Genomic DNA, 26330 nt, shown 5'->3' with positions numbered 1-26330 from the left:
GACAGGGGAGCTTGGTGGGTTGCCGTCTATGGGGTTGCACAGAGTCGGACACGACTGAAGTGACTTAGCAGCATTCAGATTTATTTTTTTAGTTTTAATTTATATTTTTGTTAGTTTTAATTTTTTGCAGTCTTTGTGTTAATTACCTTTATTTTCCAGTTGCCTTAATGGGGCAGTAATAGAAATAACAGTGACCCAGATTGCTATCCATTCATTGTGACCATTGGATATCACTTCTCTGAATTTGTTTTTCCTACTCAGATGTGGAATTAAGTTAATTATATATAAGGATTCTTCCAGTTCAAAAGTTTTATAATTTAACTCCTTGGAGTTTTTTTTACAAAGTAATACAGAAGTTTGTATTATACTCTTGAACTGTGTTTTTAGAGAATGGTTTTGTTCCTCAAATCTGAAAGTACTTGTTCTGTTACTTGTTGGTCATTATATTCCAGAAAGAGAAGTTTGGTTAAATAATTGAAATTAGAATGCTTTGAGTTTTAATCAAAAAATGACTTTTAATAAGGCATTAATTTCATAGAATATTTTAATATATACTTTTGATATTATATTTTATTATATATTGCATTATATTCACATGTAATTCTAATATAGAATTTTTAAAAGAACTTAGAAATATAATTACTGAGTGTAGATAAGAGTTCTTATGTTTAAAAAGATCACCTTTAAGAAATTCCAGCTTTAATCAAAGAACATGGGTTGAAGTAAACGTTTATACCACTTAAAAGTCCTGAAGTTTGATTTAGAAGAAACTGTTATTGCAAAAACTGTGCTGATGAAGTCTGGAAGCCTGCTAATTTTATTTAAAGGAGGAAAACATGTTCAAACTCAAAAATATTGTTATTGCCATTGTGTTGATAGAATCTGTGTTCCTCTAGTACTGTTTTATAATCAAATTTTTATTGATTTTAGAGGAATGAATTTTTGAATGGAACTGCCTAGAAGTTGAGTAATTTTTCTGTTGTATAGGGTGAAAAGCAAACTTGTGAAAAAAATTAATATTTTATAATGCAAATTTTCAAGGGGGAGAATTTGAGAGTAGATGAACCTTGTTTTAGTTGCTTAATGAATGATTCTGTGTTTTAAAATAATTCCTGAGGAAATGATAAAAAGTTTATATAATTGTTGGTACAAATGGTAAAGAATCCACCTGCTAATGCAGGAGACACACACAAGAGGTGTAGGTTCAATCCCTGGGTTGGGACGATCCCCTAGAGGAGAAAATGGCAACTCATTCCAGTATTCTTGGCTGGAAAATTCCATGGACAGAGTAGCCTCGCAGGCTACAGTCCACAGGGTCACAAAGAGTCAGACAGAAATGAGCATGCACGTGCACACCTGTGTGCGCACGCACATACACACACACCTGAAAATCAAACATCATTTTTTTAAAAATTTGTTTTCATTATTTATTTGGGTGTACACACACATCTGTCTTAGTTGCGGCACGCTGGATCTTTGATCTTTGTTGCTGCATGTGGGATCTTTAGTTGCAGCATTCAAACTCTTAGTTGTGGCATGTGAGAACTAGTCCTCTGACCAACCGTCAAACCTGGAGTCCAGAGTCTTAGCCCCTGGACCATCAGGGAGGTCCCTAAACATCATTGTTTTTATAAAATGAAGTAGCCAGAGGGCCTAAGATTTCAGTTTAAGACATAATTGTTGGAATATTCAACTTTAAGTAGTAAGGGTTTTTTGAAGTAAGATTATATTTATTTGTCCTTTTCTTGCTGCTTGATTCTTAATAAAATTTATATAATCGTAAAAAAGACATAAATCTGACAGGTTTCTATAAGATGGTAATTCTAAAAATTCATATCAGAGAACGCCTATTTTCTGGGTATATATTACCGTATATTACAAGTTCTAGGGTAGTTAGCTTTTTGTAACTCTTGAGATGGTAATGAAATGAAAACAAGAAAATTGATAGAATAGAAAATTCCACTGAAGACATCAACTACCATCATGTGTAAAGCTTTGTAACATTTACTTGGTGGAAAATGTTAACAGAAGCCCAGTTTACACAAGACAGTTTTTTTGGGAAAAAGGCACAAACTATTATAGATGTTAATATGCTGTATTTTAAGGCTTTTTTCTTTGTGATGTATATATTTTTGGGAGTACTAATTATATTTGTGTGTAGGCTTATTTAGGAATGCCCTCTTGTGGAGAGGATGAATTACAAACTAGGATTCTAGGATATCAGTGTCTCTGAAAAGGGAAAGTCGCTCAGTTGTGTCTGACTCTTTGTGACCCCATGGACTATACAGTCCATGGAATTCTCCAGGCCAGAATACTGGAGTGGGTAGCCTTTCTCTTCTCCAGGGGATCTTCCCAACCCAGAGATCAAACCCAGGTCTCCAACCCAGGTCTTCCGCATTGCTGGTGGATTCTTTAAGGGAAACCCATCAGTGTCTCTGCTGCTGCTAAGTTGCTTCAGTCCTGTCTGACTCTGTGCGACCCCATAGACGGCAGCCCACCAGGCTCTAGGTAACAAAAAAAAAGGCTTTTAAATTGAATCATCACCTGCTTTGACTTCAATATTACTTGTATTATTTTAGTTCTATGTAGTTAATTGCTTAGAAACACAACTAGAATTGTGTGAAATAACTGAAAGAATTTGCTTGATCCTTTGTCCCAATCCAGATGCAAATGAAAAGTGATCAGATTAAGTTGCCGTTCTTCCTGACCACCATGACAGTTGTGCAGGCCCCAGTGATTTGGGTAGATCAAAATTGGTTTGTGGGGGCTTCTCCGATGGTCCAGTGGTTAATACTTCCACTGCAGGTGGCATGGTTTCTATCCCAGGTCTGGAACTAAGATCCCACATGTCATGTCATGTGGCACAAAAAAAAAAAAAAAAGTTTTTTGAGGGGGCTTGTAAAAGATAATTGGCAATAAGTAATTTTAAAAAGTCACAGTAGATCACTTATCCCCAGATCCTACGTACATGTTGGATTGTAGTTCTTCAACCTGTGTTTCCTAAGAAAACAATCTGATAGGAGAAACATTTTTCCTCTGTGAATTCTTCTGATATTGCTTATAAGTAGACTTTGGTTTTCATTTATTCATTGATTCAGTGAACCAATATTTATCAAGAACACACAAAATCTCTTGTGCTGGTGATCATTAAGGATGATTTACAAAATTACCTTTTGCACTATATTGTTCTTGATTTGGTGGTAATATATTGATGTGTGTCCTATGTGATGGCAGGTACACACACACACACATATGTGTTCTCTCTATATAGAGCACTATATATATAGATTTTAGGACCTTTTGTCAAGATGAGAATGTAGATGTTCTTTTTGTCTAAGGATTTTTAATATTCTAGTTTACTCTGTTTACTGTTTTAATAATTAGGTATTGGTGAAACACATCAGTAACTTTAACACTAGCTTAGATAAAAAATGGAAACCACTTTTGTTTTATTGTCTCATTCCTGTCTGCATTTGTTAACCATCTTCAAAAATTGTGTTTTAAAAATGAGTTGTTGCATTGAATTTTGAGTACATAGCTTAGTTGTTTAGAACATGGTATATAAAATTATCATTAATTTTATACTCTTTTGAAAACCAGTTAGCTTTTTTAGGGAAAGAGTGCTGCTTTAATTAAGCAAATACGTACTGTTAATCCTAAAGGGGCTTAAGTGGGAGTTTTATGGAAGTAATAACTTTGCATTCTTATCATTTATATAGAATCTAGATTCTCTGATTCTTGATCAGTTTATCACTGATGATCAAGTACTAGTAGAATTTAGCCATCATCTTTGTACTTCTTTGGGTTTTAGACATGCTCATTTTTGCTGTTTTGTAACACTTTTTTGTATAAGATTAACAGCTAAGCAAATGATTTAATCAAAACATGTAAAAGTAAGTTAAACTGCCTTGTCATTTACATGTTAATATTTGCTTAAATGGTGCTTAATTCTTTGTGGCTGTTTCCTAAATTTGGTTGAAGTATTAAATATTTAAAATGTTATTTTCCTTGTTGTGTACTTTATTTATTTATTTTTAAATATAAATTTATTTATTTTAATTGGAGGTTAATTACTTTATAATACTGTATTGGTTTTGCCATACATCAACATGAATCCGCCACAGGTATACACGTGTTCCCCATCCTGAACCCCCCTCCCTCCTTCCCCACCCCCACCCCCTGTACCATCCCTCTGGGTCATCCCAGTGCACCAGCCTCAAGCATCCAGTATCATGCATCGAACCTGGACTGGCGATTCATTTCATATATGATGTTATACGTGTTTCAGTGCCATTCTCCCAAATCATCCCATCCTCTCCCTCTCCCGCAGAGTCCAAAAGCCTGTTCTATACATCTGTGTCTCTTTTGCTGTCTCGCATACAGGGTTATCGTTACCATCTTTCTAAATTCCATATATATGTGTTAGTATACCATATTGGTATTTTTCTTTCTGGCTTACTTCACTCTGTATAATAGGCTCCAGTTTCATCCACCTCATTAGAACTGATTCAAGTGAATTCTTTTTAATGGCTGAGTTTGTTCCACGTTGGAGCAGGTTGGTAATGTTTTTAAAACAAATTTGTTTTCCTGTATTTTATTTATGCTTTTTAGGTGGCAGCCAATGCACACATTCCTCCAGACTACCTCCTTAAAATTTGTGAGCGGATTGGTCCCTTACTAGATAAGGAGATCCCTCAGAGTGTTCCTGGGGTACAGACATTACTCGGTGTTGGTCGGCAGTCTCTGTTAAGGGATGCCAAAGGTAAGATTTTTATAGTTTTTAGAGAAAGGAATATTTTTATGTGAATGAAATGTACCCAGGCTTTTCTAAATACTAATTTTATTCTAGTGTTTCTTATCTTGCCAATCTTGTTTTTATTTTCCTAGTGTACAAGTAAATTTCTAGAGGCCTAAATGGAGCCCTTTTCTGTAAAACAGTGAATACTGTAGAGGTAAAGAATAGAAAATCTCTTTGTAATCCTGTGGAATAGAAATCTCAAAAGATCGCTGCTCTGATTAGTACAGTATCAATGTATAAAATATTCTTTCATTACATTTTGATGTTCTTAATCTTTGACTCCTGATATTCTAATCACAAGGAGTATTTCATAACAGGTAAATTTATGATCTGTCAAGATGTTTATATTTAAAGATATTTAAACAAAAGTATCAATCCATTATTTTTCAATAAGTTTCTCTACTCCAGTGTTTTTCAATCTTTTACAGATTTTCCCCAAAGTTGTTTTTTTAATTTATAAATTGATTTATGGCTGCACTGGGTCTTTGTTGCTGTGTGCAGACTTTCTCTAGTTGCAGTGAACAGGGGCTCCTCTTTAGTTTTGGTGCTTGGGCTTCTTATTACAGTGGCTTCTCTTGTTGGGGAGCACAGGCTCTAGGCTCTAGGACTTCAGTAGCTGTGGCATGTGAGCTCAGTAGTTGTGGTACACAGGCTTAGTTGCCCTATGGCATGTGGAATCTTCCTGGATCAGGGATTGAATCTGTGTCCCCTGCATTGGCAGATGGATTCTTAACCACTGGACTACCAGGGAAGTCCTCCCCAAAGTTTTACATGGAACCCCAGTATGTAAATTATATAGATAGAATTTTCTGAACATAAAAATGTGTAATTAGATGTTAAGGATGCCTTAGTGAATCAAATATTTCAGGTCTATTTAGCAACCAGTTTATTTCTGTTTTGCTTTTTTAGCAAATGTTTTTAAAAATCCTAATTCACAAAGATAAATAAATGGTTGCATAAATGATACCAGTTTTTTATTATCTCATTTTATAATTTAAGGAAATTCTTCAATTCAGTTAGCTTGACATCTTTTGGGAGATTAGTAGAATACTTTTGTTTCAAAGTTGAATTATTAGGAATATTTCATATTTGCTTGAATTTTGACATAAACATTAAAGACAAAAACACAACTATTTTTACTCAGTTTTCATCTGATACGTAGTGTTGTTACCTATTACAGTACTGGCAGTCACTCCATAACATGAGCATATACAGAGTATAAATTTCTGAACTTTACCTGGCATACTTGTGCTGTATTCATTTCCTTGCTTATACAGTTTTATATGAGTAGACATGTGTAAGCCTAAAGATCCAGAAGGAGACCAATATAAACTAAAACCTTATTAATCAATGACATTTACAGAAGATTCAAATATATGTATAATAAGAGCTTTGATTCTAGATCAGCACAAAAAATAAAATATCCTGATGATAACATGAAGGCATTGGTGTTTGTTTACCTGTCATAATATAGATTATAGCATGTTTAAACATATATATGTTATTTTCTTATTGTGGTTTTAATAGTAATGAAATTGAAAATAGACATTTGCCTCTGAGGTGCAGTTTAAAAAATATTCTATGCCTTGACTAATGTTTGAATCTTTCTGTATAGACTGTAAGAGTACACTATGGAATGGCTCTGCTTTTGCAGCTCTACATAGAGGCAGACCTCCAGAACTACCTGTAAATTATGTGAAACCTCCAAATGTGGGTGAGTAATGTCCATGTGAGTTATAAACACAGTCTTGATTTGTTCCTTCCTGAACTCATTATAAAGCCAAAAATAGGTACCAGAATTAAATTTGAAATGTAAATGAACTGCTTACATTTTGAGGTGTTTCATGGTTGGTCCAGAATTTTTTTAAAGCATTTTTACTTAAAGCAAATATAATCATAGTTTTGTGAAAGGTGACTTTTAAAAATTCATTTTCTTTCTTCCGCTCCCCCCATCATCCTCCCTTCTTTTTTCCCTCCTCTCCCCCTCCCTCCCCTCCCTCTTAAGACGCCTCCTTTTTCTCTCCTCTCCCCTTCCCCTCCCTATCCCCCTTCCCGCTCTCCCCTCTCTGCCTCTCCCTTCCTCCCCTGCCCCTTCCAATTCTCTCCTCTCCTGTCTTTTTCTTTCTTCTTAGCAGAAGCATTTCCTTTTTTATATACTTCAGGTGTTTTTAGCCATATGGAAGTGTATTTACATATTTCTGTGCCAAGCTCAAAGATTTTACAGGGAACTATATAAACACAGATTTTAGAAGGAAATAAAAATACGTTTTTCTTATATTTGCTTGCCAAACTTATAATGATGTAATAAGTTTTATCTTTATTAAAAGAAGGAAATATCACCCTTCCCATATGTAGTTTACTGAAATTCATATGTCCTTTTCATATTATCCTGGGTCATCTCTGGCCAAAACATTGTAAAGAAATGCTAGTAGTGTTTCCTGAGAAGATCTAGCTAACAAAACCGTTTATACTAATGTTAATTCTTGCAAAGACTGTATAGAACCAAGCAGATAGATGAGTAACTGCCACTCTTTTCCTATTTTCTCAGTCTTCTGAAAAATTAAATTACTTTATTTAGTGCCTAGTGCCTAGAGAGTATGCCTTAAATTCAAATTGAAAAATAAGAATACATAATTAGCTTATAGAATTTATTTACCCAAAGAGGTTAAATAAATTTAGACTAGAAATAATTTTTAAAATATTTAGATGAAGTCATTGATAAAAGATTCATAAGCATTATTAAGGTAATTTTGGATTCTTTGATCTATATTGCCAATAGTACTCTTTGATAGCCTGGGTTTTACCAGAAAAAGTAGACTACTAGGTTCGGTCTAATTTGACATGGTGTTTTTAACACTTTTTTTCATTTTCCGGGGTAGTTTGTTCACTATCCAGAATTTTCTGGTGTTCACTTTTCCTTTAAGCTTTATTGATAGTTAATTGATTGAATAAATTGAGATAGCTTTTATTATTCATGTATTATGTTCAGATGATATAACAGTTTTAGCCATACTGTCAATATTGTTTATATGCTTTATGCTTCCTTCAGTGGTCACATGTGAAGTCCTGAAGAGCAGTCTTTAGAGTATTAGGTTTTCAATATTTCTTTATTATTTTCTTTTCTTTTAAAAAATTGTAATACTGCACATATGCATTTGAACTTTTGTTGGTTTTTTACACTAATTACATTGATTTAATCACTTTGTTATTCATAATGTTAATTGCTTAGGAATTTTAGTGTCCCTGTCATTGATGCTTTCACATTCTTAAATTCGCCATGTTATTTGGGGAGGAGCTATTAGAATAGAGATAGTTCAAATATGATATGTTTTCATGTAGTATGTACTAGTCAAGATACTTAAGTTCAACATATTTAGAATTCAGAACCTGATAAAAACTCAAGGGAGTTGACTAGGAAAGTAAATAAGATGAATAGGAGATCTTTTAAAATTTGTCCTGTGAAATAGTTTTCTCATGGTGGGGTATAGTTTTCCATAGCTACTTTTAAATCAGTTTTATAGTTCCCCCATGTAAATAAAGCTTAATCATGAAAGTAAGTCTTAAAGGTTTTATAAAAGAATCTTAGCATGAGAAAGATCTTTTATTAATATTATTTCTTATCTTGGTCAAGTAAATGTGAAAAACACTGAGTTTAAAAAAATATGGGAAAAAATGACTACATGTAGGACTGCTCATATACTAAAATGCATTGTGAATTATCTTTGGGAGAACATTATCTAAGTAATTTGACAGTGGAAATCATTCTCCCTGTAACATTCTGAAAGTTTCCTGGTAACAAATTTGGGAAACTGGATTGTAAACCCCTATTTACAGAAGAAAAATCCATAGCCCAGAGAAGTATGTGGCTGGCATACATTACACTGCTTGTCTTTCGTTTATTTCTGAACCACTTCATGGGGCGTTCCCTGACAGTCCAGTGGTCAGGACTTTGTGCTGTCACTGCCAAGGTCCTGGTTCAATCCCAGCCCAAAAAACAAACCAGAACCAACAGATGTTACCAGTACTTTGTAATAGATTACACTTACAGCACTCAAAAGATTGAGAGTTAGCCATATTAACTTTTTTAATTTTTTTAAGTCAAGTACATTACGGTGTATGTATGATTCACATAAAAAAGTTCTCCCCTTTTTTTCTTTTAGTCCCTGCCATGAGGCTTGTGGAATCTTAGTTCCACAACCAGGAACTGAACCTGGCTGGCAGTGAAAGTTGAGTCCTAACCACTGGACCACCAGGGAATTCCCAAGTTCTGCCTTTTTAAATGTGCAGTTCAATGAGTTTTGACAAATGTATACATTTATATAACCACCACTAGCACAATACAAATATGGAACATTTGTATCACTCCTTAAATTTCTATCGTGCCTCCTTAGAGTCAGTCCCTATTCCTCAATACCTAGAAACCACTAATCTCTATCACTGTACTTTTGCCTAATTTAGAATGTCATCTTAATGGAATTATACAGTATGTAGCCTATTGTGCTTGTTTGATTTCGCTTAGACCGAATTCTTCTGATTCATGCATATCATTTTACCAAGTTGTATTCTGTTGTATGGATATACTACAGTCTGTTTGTTCATTCATCAATTGATGGACATTTGGGTTGCGTATTTTGGCTGTTATAAATAAAGGCCTATAAATAAACTTGTACACGTTGTTGCATGAACATCTATTTTCATTTTTCTGGGTAAATAGCTAGGTAGTGGATTATTGGATCATATGGTAAGTGCATGTTTAATTTTAAGACACTGTCAATTTATTTCGAAAGCAGCTATCTCATTCTGTGTTCTAGCAAGGTATAATTTTAGAATTAGAGTATCAATTTCTATTAAAAAAAGTGACATAGATTTTGTTTGGGATTACTTTGAATCTATAGATGAATTTTGGGAAAATTAATATCTTAGCAACATTGAGCCTTCAACTCCAGGAACATAGTATAATTCTCCATTTATTTAGATCTTTTTAAATTTCTCACAGCAATGTTTTGTGATGAAATTTTTCCCTAAGAACTTCCTGGGTTTCTGATATTTTAAATTATATATTTTAAAATTTCAGTTTTCAGTAAATAGAAAATATACATATATAAGTATGTGTGTATATATATCACTAAAGCTACAATTCCACTAACTACATCAAATAGCCTCTATTTTTTTGAGATTCTTTGGGATTCTCTATATGGATGATCATGTTGTCTGCAAGTAAAAACAGGTTTAATTTATCCTTTCTAATCTTGTTTGCTTTATAGTGTTTTTTTTTTCTTTCTTTCTTTTTTTTTTTTTTGGCATTGAACTGCTAGTACCTGAAGTACACTGGTGAATTGAAGTGATGAAACTGGATGTCCTTGCCTTGTTGCTGATCTTATAGGGAAAGTGGGCAATCTCACCATTAAGTATGATTATAGATGTTCTTTATCAGGTTGAGAATGTTCCCTTCTATTCCAACTTTCTTTAGAAATTTTATTGTAAATAGATATGTCCCACATTTACAATTTTACTCAGTAATGTTAGAATTTTACTAGTCATTTCTTGGCACTCATTTTAACTGACCTTTTATGTAGAATAGTGCTGTACAATAGAACTTTCAGTGATAATGGAGATGTTCTATCCTGTGATATCTGAAACAGTAGCCACTAGTCACATGTGGCTATTGCATCTGAGGTCTAAGTTTTTCTTTTTAATTTTAGTTATTTTTTTGGCGGGCTTTTCTCTATTTGCAATGTGCAGCCTTCTCATTGCAGTGGCTTCTCTTGTTGTAGAGCACAAGCTCAGTAGTTATAGCACATGGGCTTAGTTGCTCCGCAGCATGTGGGATCTTCCTGGACCAGGTATAGAACCAGTGTCCCCTGCATTAGAAGGAGAATTTTTTTTACCACTGTACCACCAGGAAAGCCCCTAAGTTTTTAATTTTGTGAAATTTTAAGTAATTTGACGTTCTGTAAGCACATATAGCTAATGGACAGTGCGTATCTAGACCTATGTGGGAACCAGTAAGCAGCCTTTGGATAGGTGCATAATTTGTTAATAATCTATGACTAATATTCACTCTACATACTTAACCTGGAGTGTTTCCAATTTTTATACTTAGAAGCTGACTTTTAACTTTTCCTATTATGAATTTACTAATTCACTTTAAAAATCACATTGTGCCGCTTTTTTTTCCAGTCAGAGTTTTACAGTTGTCTTTGGCCAAATCCAAGAAATTTTGACCTTATCTGGACTCTCTACTATATTGGATTATGTATTCAAATGTTTCCATCTTCTGTGCAGTTAGCAACAATATTTAGTAATTTAATGAAATGGAGGGGAGGGAGCATGGAATGAAATTTGGGAGCTACTTCCCACATACTCTTCAGGCTAACAACTGTAGTACTTTAAATGTATGTGACTTAAGTGTACCAGAAGTAAATTTCCAAATTCCTTTAGGGCAGGGACAGTGCCTGTATTTACATTATTATAGGTCTAAGCTCCAGTCATTCTACCTCATTAGCTGTATGCTTCAACTAATCAAGTTGATTTTGCTTTGTATCAAATTAAATCAGAGGAAGAAACTTGAACTGAATTAAAAATAGTATTTTTTTCATATTAAGTCTCTGTCTTAATCTTTTTTAACCTTTTTTTAAAAAATTTAAGTATAGTTAATTTATAATGTTGTGTTAGTTTCAGGTGTGTAGCAAAGTGATTCAGTTATATGTATATTTATCTACTTCTCAGATTCTTTTCCATTATAGGTTAAGATACTGAATATAGTTCCCTATGCTATATAGTATGTCCTTATTTAATCTATTTTATAAATAGCAGTATATATAGGTTAATCCCAATCTCCTAATTTTTCTCCCTTCCTGTCCACTATCCCTTTAAGTATTCATAAGTTTCCTATGTCTGTGAGTCCTTTTTTGTTCAAAACAGTATTAATACGTAATGCCACTCAAAGAAATCTTGGGGCATATGTAATTAATGTTTGTAGTATTGTTTGAGATCTTGTACTCTAGTCACTACGTATTTTTGCTTCTTTATCCTTTTAAAAATTAGTAGTTTTCTTGGAAACTGTAGTAGTCACACTAAAATTTGAAAATATAATTTCACACCAACACAAATCTGCTATGAGCTAGTTTTTCAGTACAGAAATGATTTTAAAAATCTGTTTCATGTCTGTTCAAAATGGATATTTGGAAGAACTAGTATTATAGTTATTACCCATCATGGTAAAGATTTCAGAAATTGTCCTAATTATCACATTCTGAACAGTTTTCATAAAATTATAGAAATGGCAGCAAGATAGCTTGTTCATTTTAGTTTGTGGCTTAATGTAACACCCAAGGAACAAATGTACATTCTTGTATTTCTAAACTGAGTGAAGAGTATGATGCAGTAACACTCTAAACCTTTTCTTGTTTTACCCCTTTTATCTTTGGTACAGTTGACATATAGCAGTGTCCTATAATTTGCATAGTAGGCCTGTAATTTATACCTTGCACAGCTCAGGAGACTTACATTAACTCTATAGACAAATTAATATTTATTTGTTTTCATAAGCTTCCATTTAGCATTGATTGGCTCTTGACTTATTGGCCATTGTATGGTTATATGTCACACTTAAAGCCAGAATTCACTTGGAGGTGGGAAATCTGCCTTGTCTTAATATGTAAATAGAAATTGAAAGAAAGGAGTCTAATTTATGCCTTATTTGGCTGAGGTGACAGGGTTTCTGCCAGAAATATTTCTCATCCTTCCTCTGATTTTATGTAGTTTTTGTCTCTTGCCCATGGATCACTCTTCGGCTAAGCCTTGCTGTTTGTTGCTTGCTTCTCCCACTTCACCTTCCTCCTTTTTGTGCTTGATAATTGTCCAGGAAGCAAGTTGCTTCTAAAGTTATTACCTTTTTTTAATATCTGGAGAGGAGCAAGGGATTCTTGTCACACCTGCAAGTGATTAGAAGTGGAATATAAACTCAGTCTTTTTGTATGTTCTACATTATGAGTCCTCGCTAAATGTTAAATGAATGGAAGTGCTATAATTGCTGTTACATGGAAATGGAAGCATCCCTTTTAAAGGCATTTTTATGGTTTTTTATAGCTTGTGTGAGTTTCTAGCCCCTCGTATCCATTTCTAGAATCAATGTTGTATTAATATTAGGGCAAATAATTTTATTTATTTTATTTGAAGGAAAATAGATTTTATTGTCTTAGTATGATCATGTAAAGTATAATGAAAAAAGAGTTTCTGTTTAATTTTGTTATGGACAGTTTTTTCCTTTCCTTATCATTCTTTGTCATTTCTTTAGCATTTTCTTTCAACATACATCAAAGTATTCTAAAAGGGTCTTTTAGTACTTGTTATATACATTTTACTCAGTACTTTATAGAAATAGAATTTTATATTTATAGTTCACAAAGGGAAGTTGGAAACAGTTATAGACTCGTTTAGTTGGAAGAAAAGGCAGTCTAAAACGTCTGTGTATAATAACCAAATCAAATGAAATGGTTTAGAAGAATATAGTAAAATGAAGATTTAGAACTTTGCAGAAAGGCTGAATGGAATTAGAAATACTGTTTCTTTGCCATATCTTAATATTATCTAGCAATAAGACATTCAATGACCATGAATACCAATAGCCTTAGGACTTACTAGTTTTATTTAAATTGTACTGTGGATGGGTGTTAAGGGGGTGGGAATGGCATCAGCCTTAAAGACTGTAAAGCTGTTACTGTATGTGATTAAGGTTTCAGAGACCTAATTTGATTCATAGTAGCAACAAATCCATGAAAGAAATAGTTCTGTTGTGCTTCTACTACAGTTTTCAGATTTTATTAAAATTCATTTTTCTTTCTTTTTTTTTTTTCCTGGCTTCTTTTGAGACTTTATGTTAATTTGCTTCCCAGTTGGTTCTAGTGGTAAAGAACCCACCAGCCAATGCAGGAGACCTAAGAGGCATGAATTAGAGATCTTTGGGTTGGGAAGATACTCTAGAGGAGGTCATGCAACCAACTTCAGTGTTCTTGCCTGGAGAATTCCATGGACAGAGGAGCCTGAGAGGCTACAGTCTATAGGGTCACAAAAGAGTTGGACTCTACTGAAGTGACTTAGCAGGCACTCATGCATGCAGAGCTATTTTGGGAAGTCCCAAACCAAGCTTCACACAGAAAACACTACTAGTCATTTTAAATCTTGAGTTGACACTGAATTTCATGAGTCAATTTCCAATGTTCTTTTTTTATGTATACATTTTAAAATTATTTATCTGTTTTGATTGTGCTGGGTCTCTGTTGCTGTGTGTGGCTTTCTCTAGTTGCAAGGAGTGGGGGCTACTCTTCATTGTAGTGCACAGACTTTTCATTGCAGTGGCTTCTCTTGTTGTGAAAGACAGGCTGTAAGCACATGGGCTTCAGTGGTTGCAGCTCTCAGGTCCCTAGAGAGCACAGACTTCAGTAGCTATGGCACTTGGGTGGTTCACGGGCTCTAGAGTTTTGTGGGCTTAGTAGTTTTGGTACAGTTGTTCCGTGGCATGTGGGATCTTCCTTCCTGGTCCTGAGATCAAACCCATGTCACCTGCACTGGCAGGTGGATTCTTATCCATTGTACAACCAGGGAAGTCTGATGTTTTTGACAGAGTATTTCCTTGGTTTGTTATAGTCCTCTCTGTTTATAGGAGCTGATTGATATGTTGAACTACATTTTAACCAATCAGAAAGTGGTATATATGCTATTATTCTATTTTCTAATTAAAATTAAAATATATAACTATAAATGTTAATCATGTGACTTTTTTGGTAAAAGAGAAAAGACTAATCCAAGAATATTTTAGCCCTCTTTAAATAAGGCTTGTTTTCTGAAAAACTGTATTTGAAGATGTTGTTGATGGGTATAGTATAAGGAGCCTGATCTGTGAACAATAATCTTTTCTACCTTGTGTGTATAAAGCCTTAAGTCTTTTATTTGGTTAGCAGTTACTAGCTGAGCCTTTTACTGTTTTGATTGTCTTAAGCTTTTGCTGAAAGCAGGCTTCTCTCTGTTTCATCTTCTACCCTACCCCCACGTTCCTGAGGTTTGTCTTTGAGGGAGATGTATAGCTACTATTTCCTAGAAGGTCACAACTTTGCTTTACTGTTACGGAGTTGTTTTACTGGATTTTAAAACATTTCTTCTTGATGCTATGGGCATCATATTCAGTTCAGTTCAGTCGCTCAGTCGTGTCCGACTCTTTGCGAACCCATGAATAGCAGCACGCCAGGCCTCCCTGTCCATCACCAACTCCCGGAGTTCACCCAAACTCATGTCCATCGAGTCGGTGATGCCATCCAGCCATCTCATCTTCTGTTGTCCCCTCTTCTCCTGCCCCCCAGTCCCTCCCAGCATCAGAGTCTTTTCCAATGAGTCAACTCTTCGCATGAGGTGGCCAAAGTATTGGAGTTTCAGCTTTAGCATCAGTCCTTCCAAAGAACACCCAGGACTGATCTCCTTCAGAATGGACTGCTTGGATCTCCTTGCAGTCCAAGGGACTCTCAAGAGTCTTCTCCAACACCACAGTTCAAAAGCATCAGTTCTTCGGTGCTCAGATTTCTTCACAGTCCAACTCTCACATCCATACATGACCCCTGGAAAAACCATAGCCTTGACTAGATGGGCCTTTGTTGGCAAAGAAATGTCTCTGCTTTTGAATATGCTATCTAAGTTGGTCATAACTTTCCTTCCAAGGAATAAGCGTCTTTTAATTTCATGGCTGCAATCACCATCTGCAGTGATTTTGGAGCCCCCCAAAATAAAGTCTGACACTGTTTCCACATCTATTTCCCATGAAGTGATGGGAGCGGATGCCATGATCTTAGTTTTCTGACTGTTGAGCTTTAAGCCAACTTTTTCACTCTCCTCTTTCACTTTCATCAAGAGGCTTTTTAGTTCCTCTTCACTTTCTGCCATAAGGGTGGTGTCATCTGCATATCTGAGGTTATTGATATTTCTCCTGGCAATCTTGATTCCAGCTTGTGCTTCTTCCAGCCCAGCGTTTCTCATGATGTACTCTGCATATAAGTTAAATAAGCAGGACAACATATTAGAGTCTGCTACCTCGAACTTAATGCCAAGTTGAAGATACAGTGTTTTTTTCCAGGAGATATAGTAGTTACCAGGCTTCCCAGGTGGCCCTCGTGGTAAAGGATCTGCCTGCCAATGCAGGAGATGTATGAGACATGGGTTTGATTCCTGGGTTGGGAAGATCCTGGAGGAGAACATGGCACCTCACACCAGTGTTGTTGCCTGGAGAAGCCCATGGACAGAGGAGCCTGACAGGCTACAGTCCATAGCGTCGCACAGAGTAGTTACCTGGTTTTGGTTAAACATTATTATCTCTTAGCACCACTGATATTTCCTGTGATATAAGGAGTAGAATTCAGTGTGTTGTTCACTTTATTGGAAGTGAAGTTTCTTGTGCTTAATGATTTTCAGGTTTAGGTTCATGAATTTTTTTGTTTTGGAGTGGAGAGGGCTTTTGTCAGTACTAAACTGCTGAATATGTAGGGTAATTCAAAATAACTTACCTTGTTAAGGTCTCATTAGATGGAGACCACCAGGAACAAGCCTGTAGTCTGACAAAATCAGATTTATTGACTCATAGGGAGGGAGTGTACTCCTGAGGGACCATGGAAGGCCTTTGGACAAGAGGGAGGAGGGAAGTGTCTTGTGAATTTTGGCTTACCACAGAAGAATTCTGAGGTCAATCTGAAGGAAGCCAGGATTAGTTCTGGATTGGTGGCTGCTTCTGAGGCAAATTGAAAGAAGTGGGGATTAACTAGGGGTTGGGTGCTGTCATGAAACAGGGAAGTATAAGAATTGGGTATCTTGTTCCAGTAAGAAATGAAAATACCAAAGTTAGGATGGGGGCATCATTGGTAAGAAAGTAGTAATCACCCAAAGAAGGGGTCATTATGATAGTTTACAACTGCTGCATGACCTTGGGAGGAACAGTGTTTCCTGTTAACTTTGCAGCTGGCTTTATCTGTGTCTGTCTTCACAGCCTGATTAATTGCAGAGCTGTTTTTTTCTTTTTCAGCCCTAGCTGATAGTTTACTCTTTCATGCCCAAAGAAATTTTGATTCTTTCAACACTTGTTCTTATAAGTCTTTTAGAAACACATGGTCAGCATACAATTTGTTATTTTGTTTAAGGGTTTCTCATAGTGGCTTAGATAGTAAAGAATCTGCTTACAATGCAGGAAACCTGGGTTTGATCCCTGGATTGGGAAGATCTCCTGGAGAAGGGAATGACAACCCACTCCAGTATTCTTGCCTGGAGAATTACATGGACAGAGGAATCTGGCAGGCTACAGTCCATGAGGTCGCAAAGAGTTGGACATGACTGAGCGAGCAACAAAGGCTTTTCTGGATGTTCTTGTTTGTTGAATCGACAATCCTTTGTTTAGCCTAGAAATATTTTCTAACACCAGTTCAGTGTTCCATGCCAATGTAAAATAATTTTAAAACAGATTTTTCTCCAATGTAAATAGAGCATGAGTGGAGTAGAAGAGTGGTCTAACAACTCTGATGTGGCCATTTCAGAATACTCTTTGGATCTTGGTAAACTTTCCAGTAAAACCCAATTTAATAGATACCAGAATCCCTGCTGATTTTGTTCAGTGTCTTGCAGGTAGAGGGAATATTGAAGAATATAATATAGAATTTTTGATGTTAAAATTATTTCCTATTTCAGGATTATATTAGGTTGTATTTCCTATAATGTCATTAAATAAACAGCATTGAAGTGTAAGAAGACTATTGAACTAGAATCAAGAGACCTGGATTGAACCAAGGGTCTGCCATGTATTGATGTTAGGCGAGACACAGTTCCTTTGGGCTTTAATTTCCTCCTTTATGGACTGAAAAAAATGCTTGCCTTCACATCTCACAGAATTACTGTGAACTCAAATGAGATGTCTGTAGAATTACTTTATAAGCTTTAAAATGTTATGCAAATATAACATGTAATTAAGAGTTTGGGTCATGTGTGTGTGCCCAGTTGTTTGCTGCTGCTGCTGCTAAGTCGCTTCAGTCATGTCCGACTCTGCACGACCCCATAGACAGCAGCCCACCAAGTTCCTTTGTCTCTGGGATTTCTCCAGGCAAGAATACTGAGAGTGGGTTGCCATTTCCTTCTCCAGGCTCAGTTGCTTAGTTCTGTCCAATCCTTTGTAACCCCATAGACCGCAACCCACCAGGTTCCTCTGCCTATGGAATTTTGCAGGCAAGGGTACTAGAGTGGGTTGCCATTTCTGACTCCATGGGATCTTCCTGACCCGGGAATTGAACCCCTGCATTGGCAGGTGGATTCTTTACCACTGAGTCACTGGGGAAACCCATGATATTGGGTCACAGATGCTGATAATAATGTTGATAATGATAATAATGACTCAAAGATTGAAGATCTAGTATTCAGGTTATCATCACAGAAAGAATATCTAGCTCACGTGCAGCTGTAGTGGGGTGTTTTTTTAGTATCTAAACTTAAGTTTCAGAATCTGTTCTTTGTCTTCAAATCCAGTGCCCTTTACACAAAAGTCTCAGCCAAGTAAGTAATATATATTTCCTAGTTGCCATAATAGAACCCTTTGTAAGAGCTTAGAGTTTGTGGTGGGAGGTGAAACTGGAAAGGGATGTTTGTTGTTGTTTAGTCAGTAAATTGTGTTTGACTTTTTTGCGACCCCATGGACTGTAACCTGCCAGTCTCCTCTGTCCCTGGGATTTCCCAGGCAAGAATACTGGAGTGGGTTGCCATTTCCTTCTCTAGAGGATCTTTCTGACCCAGGGATTGAACCTGCATCTCCTGCTTGACAGGCAGATTCTTTACCACTAAGCCATCTGGTGAGCCAAAGTGAGATTAGGACTCAAATATTCTGAACTGTCCATGTCAGGAGTCAGCAAAATTTTTGGATAAAAGGGCTAGATAGTCTAATTTTTTCGCTTTCTGGCTCATATAAAATTACTTGACTCTGTGGTAGTGTAAAAACAGCTCTAGATAATATGTAAATGAATGAGCATGGTGGTGGGCTGAATTTGGCCTACTGACTCTAGTTTGCCAACCCCTGTTCTAAAATTATGAATTTAGATTTTATCTTATAGGTACTGAGGAAATATTGGATACTTTTGAATGGGAAAATTATATGATTGAATTTTTTATTTTGAAAAGATAACTCAGGTGACAGAAACAGAGTATAGGGTAAATTGGAGAAGAGAGAGACTGGAGGAGGCAGGCTGGAAAATCAGAGAAGGCTGTTAGTATAGATGTAGACAGAAGATGATGAGTGTGAGGGCAATAGCAATAGAAATTAACATTAACAAATTGATTCAAGCAAAATTTTTGAGGTGAGATGAATAATACAGTTTGATTGGATATGGGCATAAAGGAGAAGAGTAAAAAAATATATCAGTAACAAAATTAAGGAGGAGAATATAGATAACTTTAAATGAAAGAATAGTGAACTTGATTTGGGAACTCGCCATCTGTGGTACACCTTTAGGTAGAGGGGAAGGATGTCTATTAGGTAGAAAATGTGGTCCTGGAGCTAAGGTGAAAGATAATGTTCTAGGTAAAGATTTCACAGTAATTAGTATGTGAGTAGGTAAGATTGCAGGGACAGCATGAAAACAGAGAAGAAAGCCCAGGATAAAATTTGAATGAACTGTAAGCATTTCATCAAGAGTGAGTTGGAGTAGAAAAAAACAATATAAGAAAGTAAAAAGACAAGGTTTAGAGAGGCAGGGGGAGAATCAGAAATGATATTTTGGAAGTCATAATAAGAGGATTATAGATTTGATCAATATTCCTTATAAAATTTGCTATTAAATTTATATTCTCAATGGTTTAGAAGGTTTAACACTAGAAATAATTTTTATTCAATTCAGCAAACACTTGAACACCAAATTGATACAAAACCTTTTCTAAGTGTTCAGGGCAGCACTTGCTTTCAAGGATTTGAATCTTTGGGAAAGTTTAGACAGATGCTGGAGTATGATTATAGTACAAGGCATTGTCTCAGTCCGTTTAGACTGCTATAACAAAATAGTATGCTGCTGCTGCTGCTAAGTAGCTTTAGTCGTGTTCTACTCTGTGCGACCCCATAGATGGCAGCCCACCAGGCTCTGCTGTCCCTGGGATTCTCCAGGTAAGAACACTGGAGTGGGTTGCCATTTCCTTCTCCAGTGCATGAAAGTGAAAAGTGAAAGTGAAGTTGCTCAGTCGAGCCCGACTCTTAGCGACCCCATGGACTTCAGCCTACCAGACTCCTTCGTCCATGGGATTTTCCAGGCAAGAGTACTGGAGTGGGTTGCCATTGCCTTCTCTGAAACAAAATAGCATAAACAAAAGTATTTATAAACAACTTTTATTTCTGACTGTTCTGGAGTTTGAAAAGTCTAAAATTAGGCTCTAGCAGATTTAGTGTCTGATTAGGACTAGTTTTCTGGTTCATAGATACCTCACATGGAGGAGGGAGCAAGGGAACTTTCTTAGGCTTCTTTTATAAGGCCACTAATTTAGTTCCCTGGAGGTTCCACATCCATTGTTCAGTCACTAAGTCATGTCCGACTCTTTGTGACTCCATGAACTGCAGCACACCAGGCTTCTCTGTCCTTCACTGTCTCCTGGAGTTTGCTCAAACTCATGCCCATTGAGTTGGGGATGCCATCCAACCATCTCATCCTCTGTCACCTCCTTCTCCTCCTGTCCTCAGTCTTTCCCAGCATCAGGCTCTTTTCCATTGAATTGGCTCTTCACATCAGGTGGCCAAAATATTGGAATTTCAGCTTCAGTATCAGTCCTTCCAATGAATATTTGGGATTGATTTCCTTTAGGATTGACTGGTTTGATCTTTTTGCTGTCTAAGGGACTGTCACAAAAGTTCAGTCTAAAGCAGACACAGACTAACTGATTTAAGGGAAATACAATAATGAACATTAAGGAAGAAGAGATGGAACTGATTAAGGGAAATAAGGAAAGACATTAAGGAATAACTGATCTTTGAAATGAACTTTGAAGAATAAATTATAACTGAAAGAGAGGAACATTCCAGGTGAGAGTGTATCCGCATAGGACAGAAAAAAAGGCTTGTCTGATTTTAAATGGAAAATTTATACCTTTGAGTAGTGTGAATTATGGTTGGATATTTTGGGAAAGATGGGACTGGATTAATTAAACAAATATTTGAGTATTTTTTGCTTCCAAGGGACTGAGCTGAGTAGACGTTAATCTCTGTCCTTAAAGTGCTGGTAATTAATCTTAGATCAGAGATGTACACAAATAACTAATACTAGGACTATGATAACTGAAGCTGGAGAGTTTACTTTTGGTTGAAGTGATTGAAAATATATTTCATGAAAGAGAATGGTTTTAGGTTGTGCCTCCAAGGATAAGGATCTTGACAAGCTGAAATGGCTGAAGTTTGGTATAAGACTAAGGGAATAGCATAAGCAAAGGTGCTGGGTTGGAAAACTTGGAGAAGTTTAGGTTTGAAGTTGAGGTGAAAGTTAATTTTTTTTAAATCAATAGATGTCTAGTTGCTCCAGTACCATTTATTTAAAACTATATCCTCTTCCATTGCATCTGATTAGTACTTTTTTAAAACATCAGTTAAAAATATTTGTGTGAATCTACTTATTGGTCCTCTATTCTGTTCCATTGACCTATGTATTTAATTCTTTGCCAGTACTGTATTGTTTTAATTACTATAGTTACATAGTAAGCCTTAATATTGGAAAGAGTAATCCCGCCCACTTTATTATTTTTTGAGAGTGTTTTCAGCATGTTAGGGCCTTCTAGGGCCAGCCAGTGCCATTCCATATAAATTTTAGGACAAGGATATTAATGTCTGTAAAAGCCTTTGGAAAGGAATTGCAGGGAGCCTTTGGAAAGGAATTGCAGTAAGAGCTTACTTAATTGCAGTAAGATCATTTTGAGGGAATTGATGTTTACTTTGTGGAAACTTCCAATCCATGAACATGGTATGTCTCTATTGAGGTGTCCTTTGATTTCTTTTATCAGAATTTTCTAATTACAGCATACAGATATTGTACATGTTAAGTATATATCTAAGGATTTTTTGAGTGATCAAAAATGGTATTGTATTTTTAATTTTGGTTTCTGCATATTCATTATTAGTGTGTAGAAATGCATTTGATTTGTGTATGTGTATCTTCTTCCTATGACCTTGCTGAGTCCATCTATTTCTAGGAGTTTTCAATGTCTTTTTAAACATATTCTATCTTGCTTTCTTATACTATAGTTTTGGGATTGGGTGATTTGGCAGATTTTATTATGTTCTGTACTCTGCATATAAGTTGAATAAGCAGGGTGACAGTATACAGCCTTGACGTACTCCTTTTCCTATTTAGAACCAGTCTGTTGCTCCATGTTCAGTTCTAACTGTTGCTTCCTGACTTGCATATAGGTTTCTCAAGAGGCAGGTCAGGTGGTCTAGTATTCCCATCTCTTTCAGAATTTTCCACAGTTTATTGTGATCCACACAGTCAAAGGCTTTGGCATAGTCGATAAAGCAGAAAAGGATGTTTTTCTGAAACTCTCTTGCTTTTTCCATGATCCAGCAGATGTTGGCAATTTGATCTCTGGTTTCTCTGCCTTTTCTAAAACCAGCTTGAACATCTGGAAGTTCACGGTTCATAAATTACTGAAGCCTGGCTTGGAGAATTTTAAGCATTACTTTACTAGTGTGTGAGATGAGTACAATTGTGTGGTAGTTTGAGCATTCTTTGGCATTGCCTTTCTTTTGGATTGGAATGAAAACGGACCTTTCCCAGTCCTGTGGCCACTGCTGAGTTTTCCAAATTTGCTGGCATATTGAGTGCAGCACTTTCACAGCATCATCTTTCAGGCTTTGAAATAGCTCAACTGAAATTCCATCACCTCCACTAGCTTTGTTTGTAGTGATGCTTTCTAAGGCCCACTTGACTTCACATTCCAGGATGTCTGGCTCTAGGTGAGTGAGCATACCGTCATGATTATCTTTGTTGTGAAGATCTTGTTTGTACAGTTCTTCTGTATATTCTTGCCACCTCTTCTTAATATCTTCTGCTTCTGTTAGGTCCATACCATTTCTGTCCTTTATTGAGCCCCTAGTCAAGGCTATGGTTTTTCCAGTGGTCATGTGTGGATGTGAGAGTTGGACTGTGAAGAAAGCTGAGTGCCAAAGAATTGATGCTTTTGAACTGTGGTGTTGGAGAAGACTCTTGAGAGTCCCTAGGACTGCAAGGAGATCCAACCAGTCCATTCTAAAGGAGATCAGTCCTGGATGTTCATTGGAAGGAATGATGGTAAAGCTGAAACTCCAGTACTTTGGCCACCTCATGTGAAGAGTTGACTCATTGGAAAAGACTCTGATGCTGGGAGGGATTGGGGGCAGGAGGAGAAGGGGACAACAGAGGATGAGATGGCTGGATGGCATCACTGACATGATGGACGTGAGTTTGAGTGAACTCCAGGAGTTGGTGATGGACAGGGAGGCCTGGTGTGCTGCGATTCATGGGGTCACAAAGAGTTGGACACGACTGAGCAACTGAACTGAACTGATTATGTTCTGAGTTGGTTTGGGCTAGAAGTTAAGGTTTGTGGTGAAACCTATTATAGTCATTGTAGCAAACTTTACCTATTGGGTCAAATGCTAATTTTAAAAAGTTTTTTCTTTTCTTCAGAAGAGCTATTACAGAATATTGGTTAAGAGATCAGCCTCTGAGATCAGACTGAATCTTGCCTGTATTGCTTACTAGCTTGGGACCTGGGAGAAGTTGTTTAACCCCTTTATGCCTCAGCTTCCATGTCTTAAAAAGGGGATATTAATAGTAATCATGGGGTTAAATATGTTAAACATACAATGTAGATGTGCTACAAAATTCACTTCACTTAATTTTCAAGATAGGTGGTATTATGCTTATAGATTTTATAGGTAAGGAAGAAGATAGGCCACTTTTTCTTTTCTCAATACTGTGTTACCTTTTTACTCCATCATTCTGCCAAAATAGGGGGAATTAGCAGAACCCATTGTGCCAAAACCTGTTGAGCTACATGCCTGGCTCTTTGATTTTCCCCATAGGATTACTGATGTATATATCCGTACCCCTGCTCTCCTTGCCCATCCGACACATGTTCTCATTGTTTACCATTTTGTACTGAATAGTCACTTGGTACCCAAACAAACAAGGAGATGAGTTCACTGCTTTGATCATCAATATCTTTTATTTGGTGGGAGATAAGTATTGCTGGTATGTTTAAACATAAAGCACTAACTGAAGAGGCAGCTATCATATAAGAAGAAAGAACATTGGACCCAAGATCAAGCACCCTCCTTCTCTGTTTGTTATCACCTGTATGACTTTGGAAAACTTGCTTCACCAACCAGAATCACAGTTTATTTATATGTAAAATGAGTGGTTGGACTAAAAATTAATCTTTATAAAGTCCTTTCAAGCTCTGGCAAAATTCTATAATGTACACTAGCTCAAAGAGAGAAAGGTAGAGCATGGTTGCTTGTAGATTACTTTCTAGGGCTTCAGAAATGGTGATTAGCCTCTCAGAATCTTCACTAGTGTTGGTTTGCATTTTCCCTTTTTATTTTTGACAGAAACATATTGTATAAATTTAAGTTGTACAACATGGTATTTTGATATATGTCTGTGATGTGAAATGATTACCATATTTGTGTGTGTGATGAGAACACTTAAGATCTACTTTCTTACCAAATTTCAAGTATACACTAGATTATTATTATTAATTATTGTCACAAGCTATATATTAGCTATATATTAGATCTCCAGAATTTTTTTCATCTTAAAACTGAATGTTTGTACTCCTTGAATAGCATCTCCTTTTCTGTCTCCCTCAAGCCTCTGGAAGCTACCATTCTTCTTTATTGTTAGTATGAATTCAATATTTTTTAAAAAGATTCTATGTATGAATGAACTCATGTAATATTTATCTTTTTCTGGCTTATTTCATTTAGCATAATGTCCACCAGATACATCCATGTTGTCATAGATGGCAGGTTTGCATTTTCTCATTGCAAAAGGCAGCTGTTTTCCCTATCTCCTGCATTTCCTATATCGAGAATTAAAGAGCACAAAGGTCAGTTACTTTTTAAATGTAAATCTCAATGAAAAATTTCATAAGACAGAAAATGATTACAAATTTAAATTTCTAATCGTACCTGTGGGCAAATGTTTCTTCATATGGTTGAATCAAATGCTTATTTGAGCCTATGCTTTTTACAAAAATGGACATTTTTAATGCACATTTTAAAAGTTGAAGTAATTTGTTGCACATATAGTGTAAATTTAAGGATTGCAACATGTTGATTTGATATATTTACATATTGTAATATGATGTCCATTGTAATGATAGTTAATACCTCTATCACATTACATAATTATCATTTTATTTTAGCGACTGGAATGGTTCTAGTCTTTTAGCACATTTGATGATTATAAATTAATTGTTGTCCATATTCCCTGTACTGTGCATTGCGCCACCCCTAGGACTTATTTACTACTTGTTAGAAGTATATACCCTTAAATATCTGTCCTATTCCCCTAGTCCCCAGCCCCTGATAACCACTATTTTACTGTCTTTATGAATTTGGTTTTCTTTAGATTCCACTTATAAATGATATTGTATAGTACTTATCTTTCTATGTCTGAGTTATCATACTTTTATTAAAGTCTTCAAGATCTATATGTGTTGTCACAAATGGCAAGAAGTCCTTCTTTATCATGGCTAAATAATATTCCATTCTGTATATATTTATATACCATAACTTCTTTATCCATTTGTCTGTTGATAGGTAGGTACATAGTTTGTTTCCATATCATGGCTATTGTAATACCACAGTGAACATGGGAGTGAATCTCTTCAGTGTCCTGTTTTCATTTCTTTTGAGTATATAATGAGAAGTGGAATTGCTGGGTCATGTTGTAGTTCTTTTTTTTTTTTTTTTTGACTGCACCGTGCAGCATGCAGAATCTTAGTTCCCCGACCAGGATTTGAACTTGTGCCCCTGCAGTGGAAGCACAGAGTCCTAATTCCTGGACTGCTAGGGAATTCCCTGGTAGTTCTATTTTGAATTTATTGAGAAACCTCCATATTGTTTTCCATAGTGACTGAACCAACTTACCTTCTCACCAACAGTGGACAAGGGTTCCCTTTTCTCCTCATCCTTGCCAATTCATGTTATCTCTTGTCTTCTTGATGATAGCTTTTCTAACAGGTGTGAGGTGATATTTCATTGTGGTTTTGCTTTGCATTTCCCTGGTGATTAGTGATGTTGAACCTCTCTTCATTTACCTGGTGCACATTTGGATGACTTTTGGTTTTAGCTCCTCTGCCTATTTTTTTTTCTCTGCCCACTTTTTAATAATATATATTTTTTTGTTATTGAGTTTGAGTTCTTTATATATATTGGATATTAACCCCTTATCAGATATATGGCTTGCAAAAAATGTTTTCCATTCTGTAGTTTGTCTTTTCATCT

At 36.0% G+C, this 26330-nt stretch overlaps 1 protein-coding gene across 7 annotated transcripts in view; it reads left to right on the top strand.

The window, feature by feature from the left end:
• Nucleotides 1–26330, top strand: part of BRWD3 (bromodomain and WD repeat domain containing 3) — a 163616-nt gene that overhangs the window by 8849 nt on the left and 128437 nt on the right. For 4 of the 7 annotated variants that reach the window (XR_009598745.1, XM_042242418.2, XM_004022220.5 and 1 more), the window contains exons 5-6: nt 4612–4762; nt 6414–6512. Coding sequence is in view for 6 of the 7 variants with exons in the window: in XM_042242418.2 (XP_042098352.1) it covers nt 4612–4762; nt 6414–6512 (250 nt within the window). In the remaining variant the exon portion in view is untranslated. Of the gene's footprint in view, nt 1–4611; nt 4763–6411; nt 6513–8958; nt 9484–24806; nt 24929–26330 lie in introns of those variants that run through there. The other 3 variants (XM_042242420.2, XM_060407425.1, XM_042242416.1) reach the window with 3 other exon arrangements.

Source organism: Ovis aries, chromosome X, assembly GCF_016772045.2.
Source record: "Ovis aries strain OAR_USU_Benz2616 breed Rambouillet chromosome X, ARS-UI_Ramb_v3.0, whole genome shotgun sequence".
Lineage (NCBI taxonomy): Eukaryota > Metazoa > Chordata > Mammalia > Artiodactyla > Bovidae > Ovis > Ovis aries.
The sequence above is the reverse complement of the archived record's forward strand: the minus strand, read 5'-3'. Positions and strand labels throughout refer to the sequence as shown.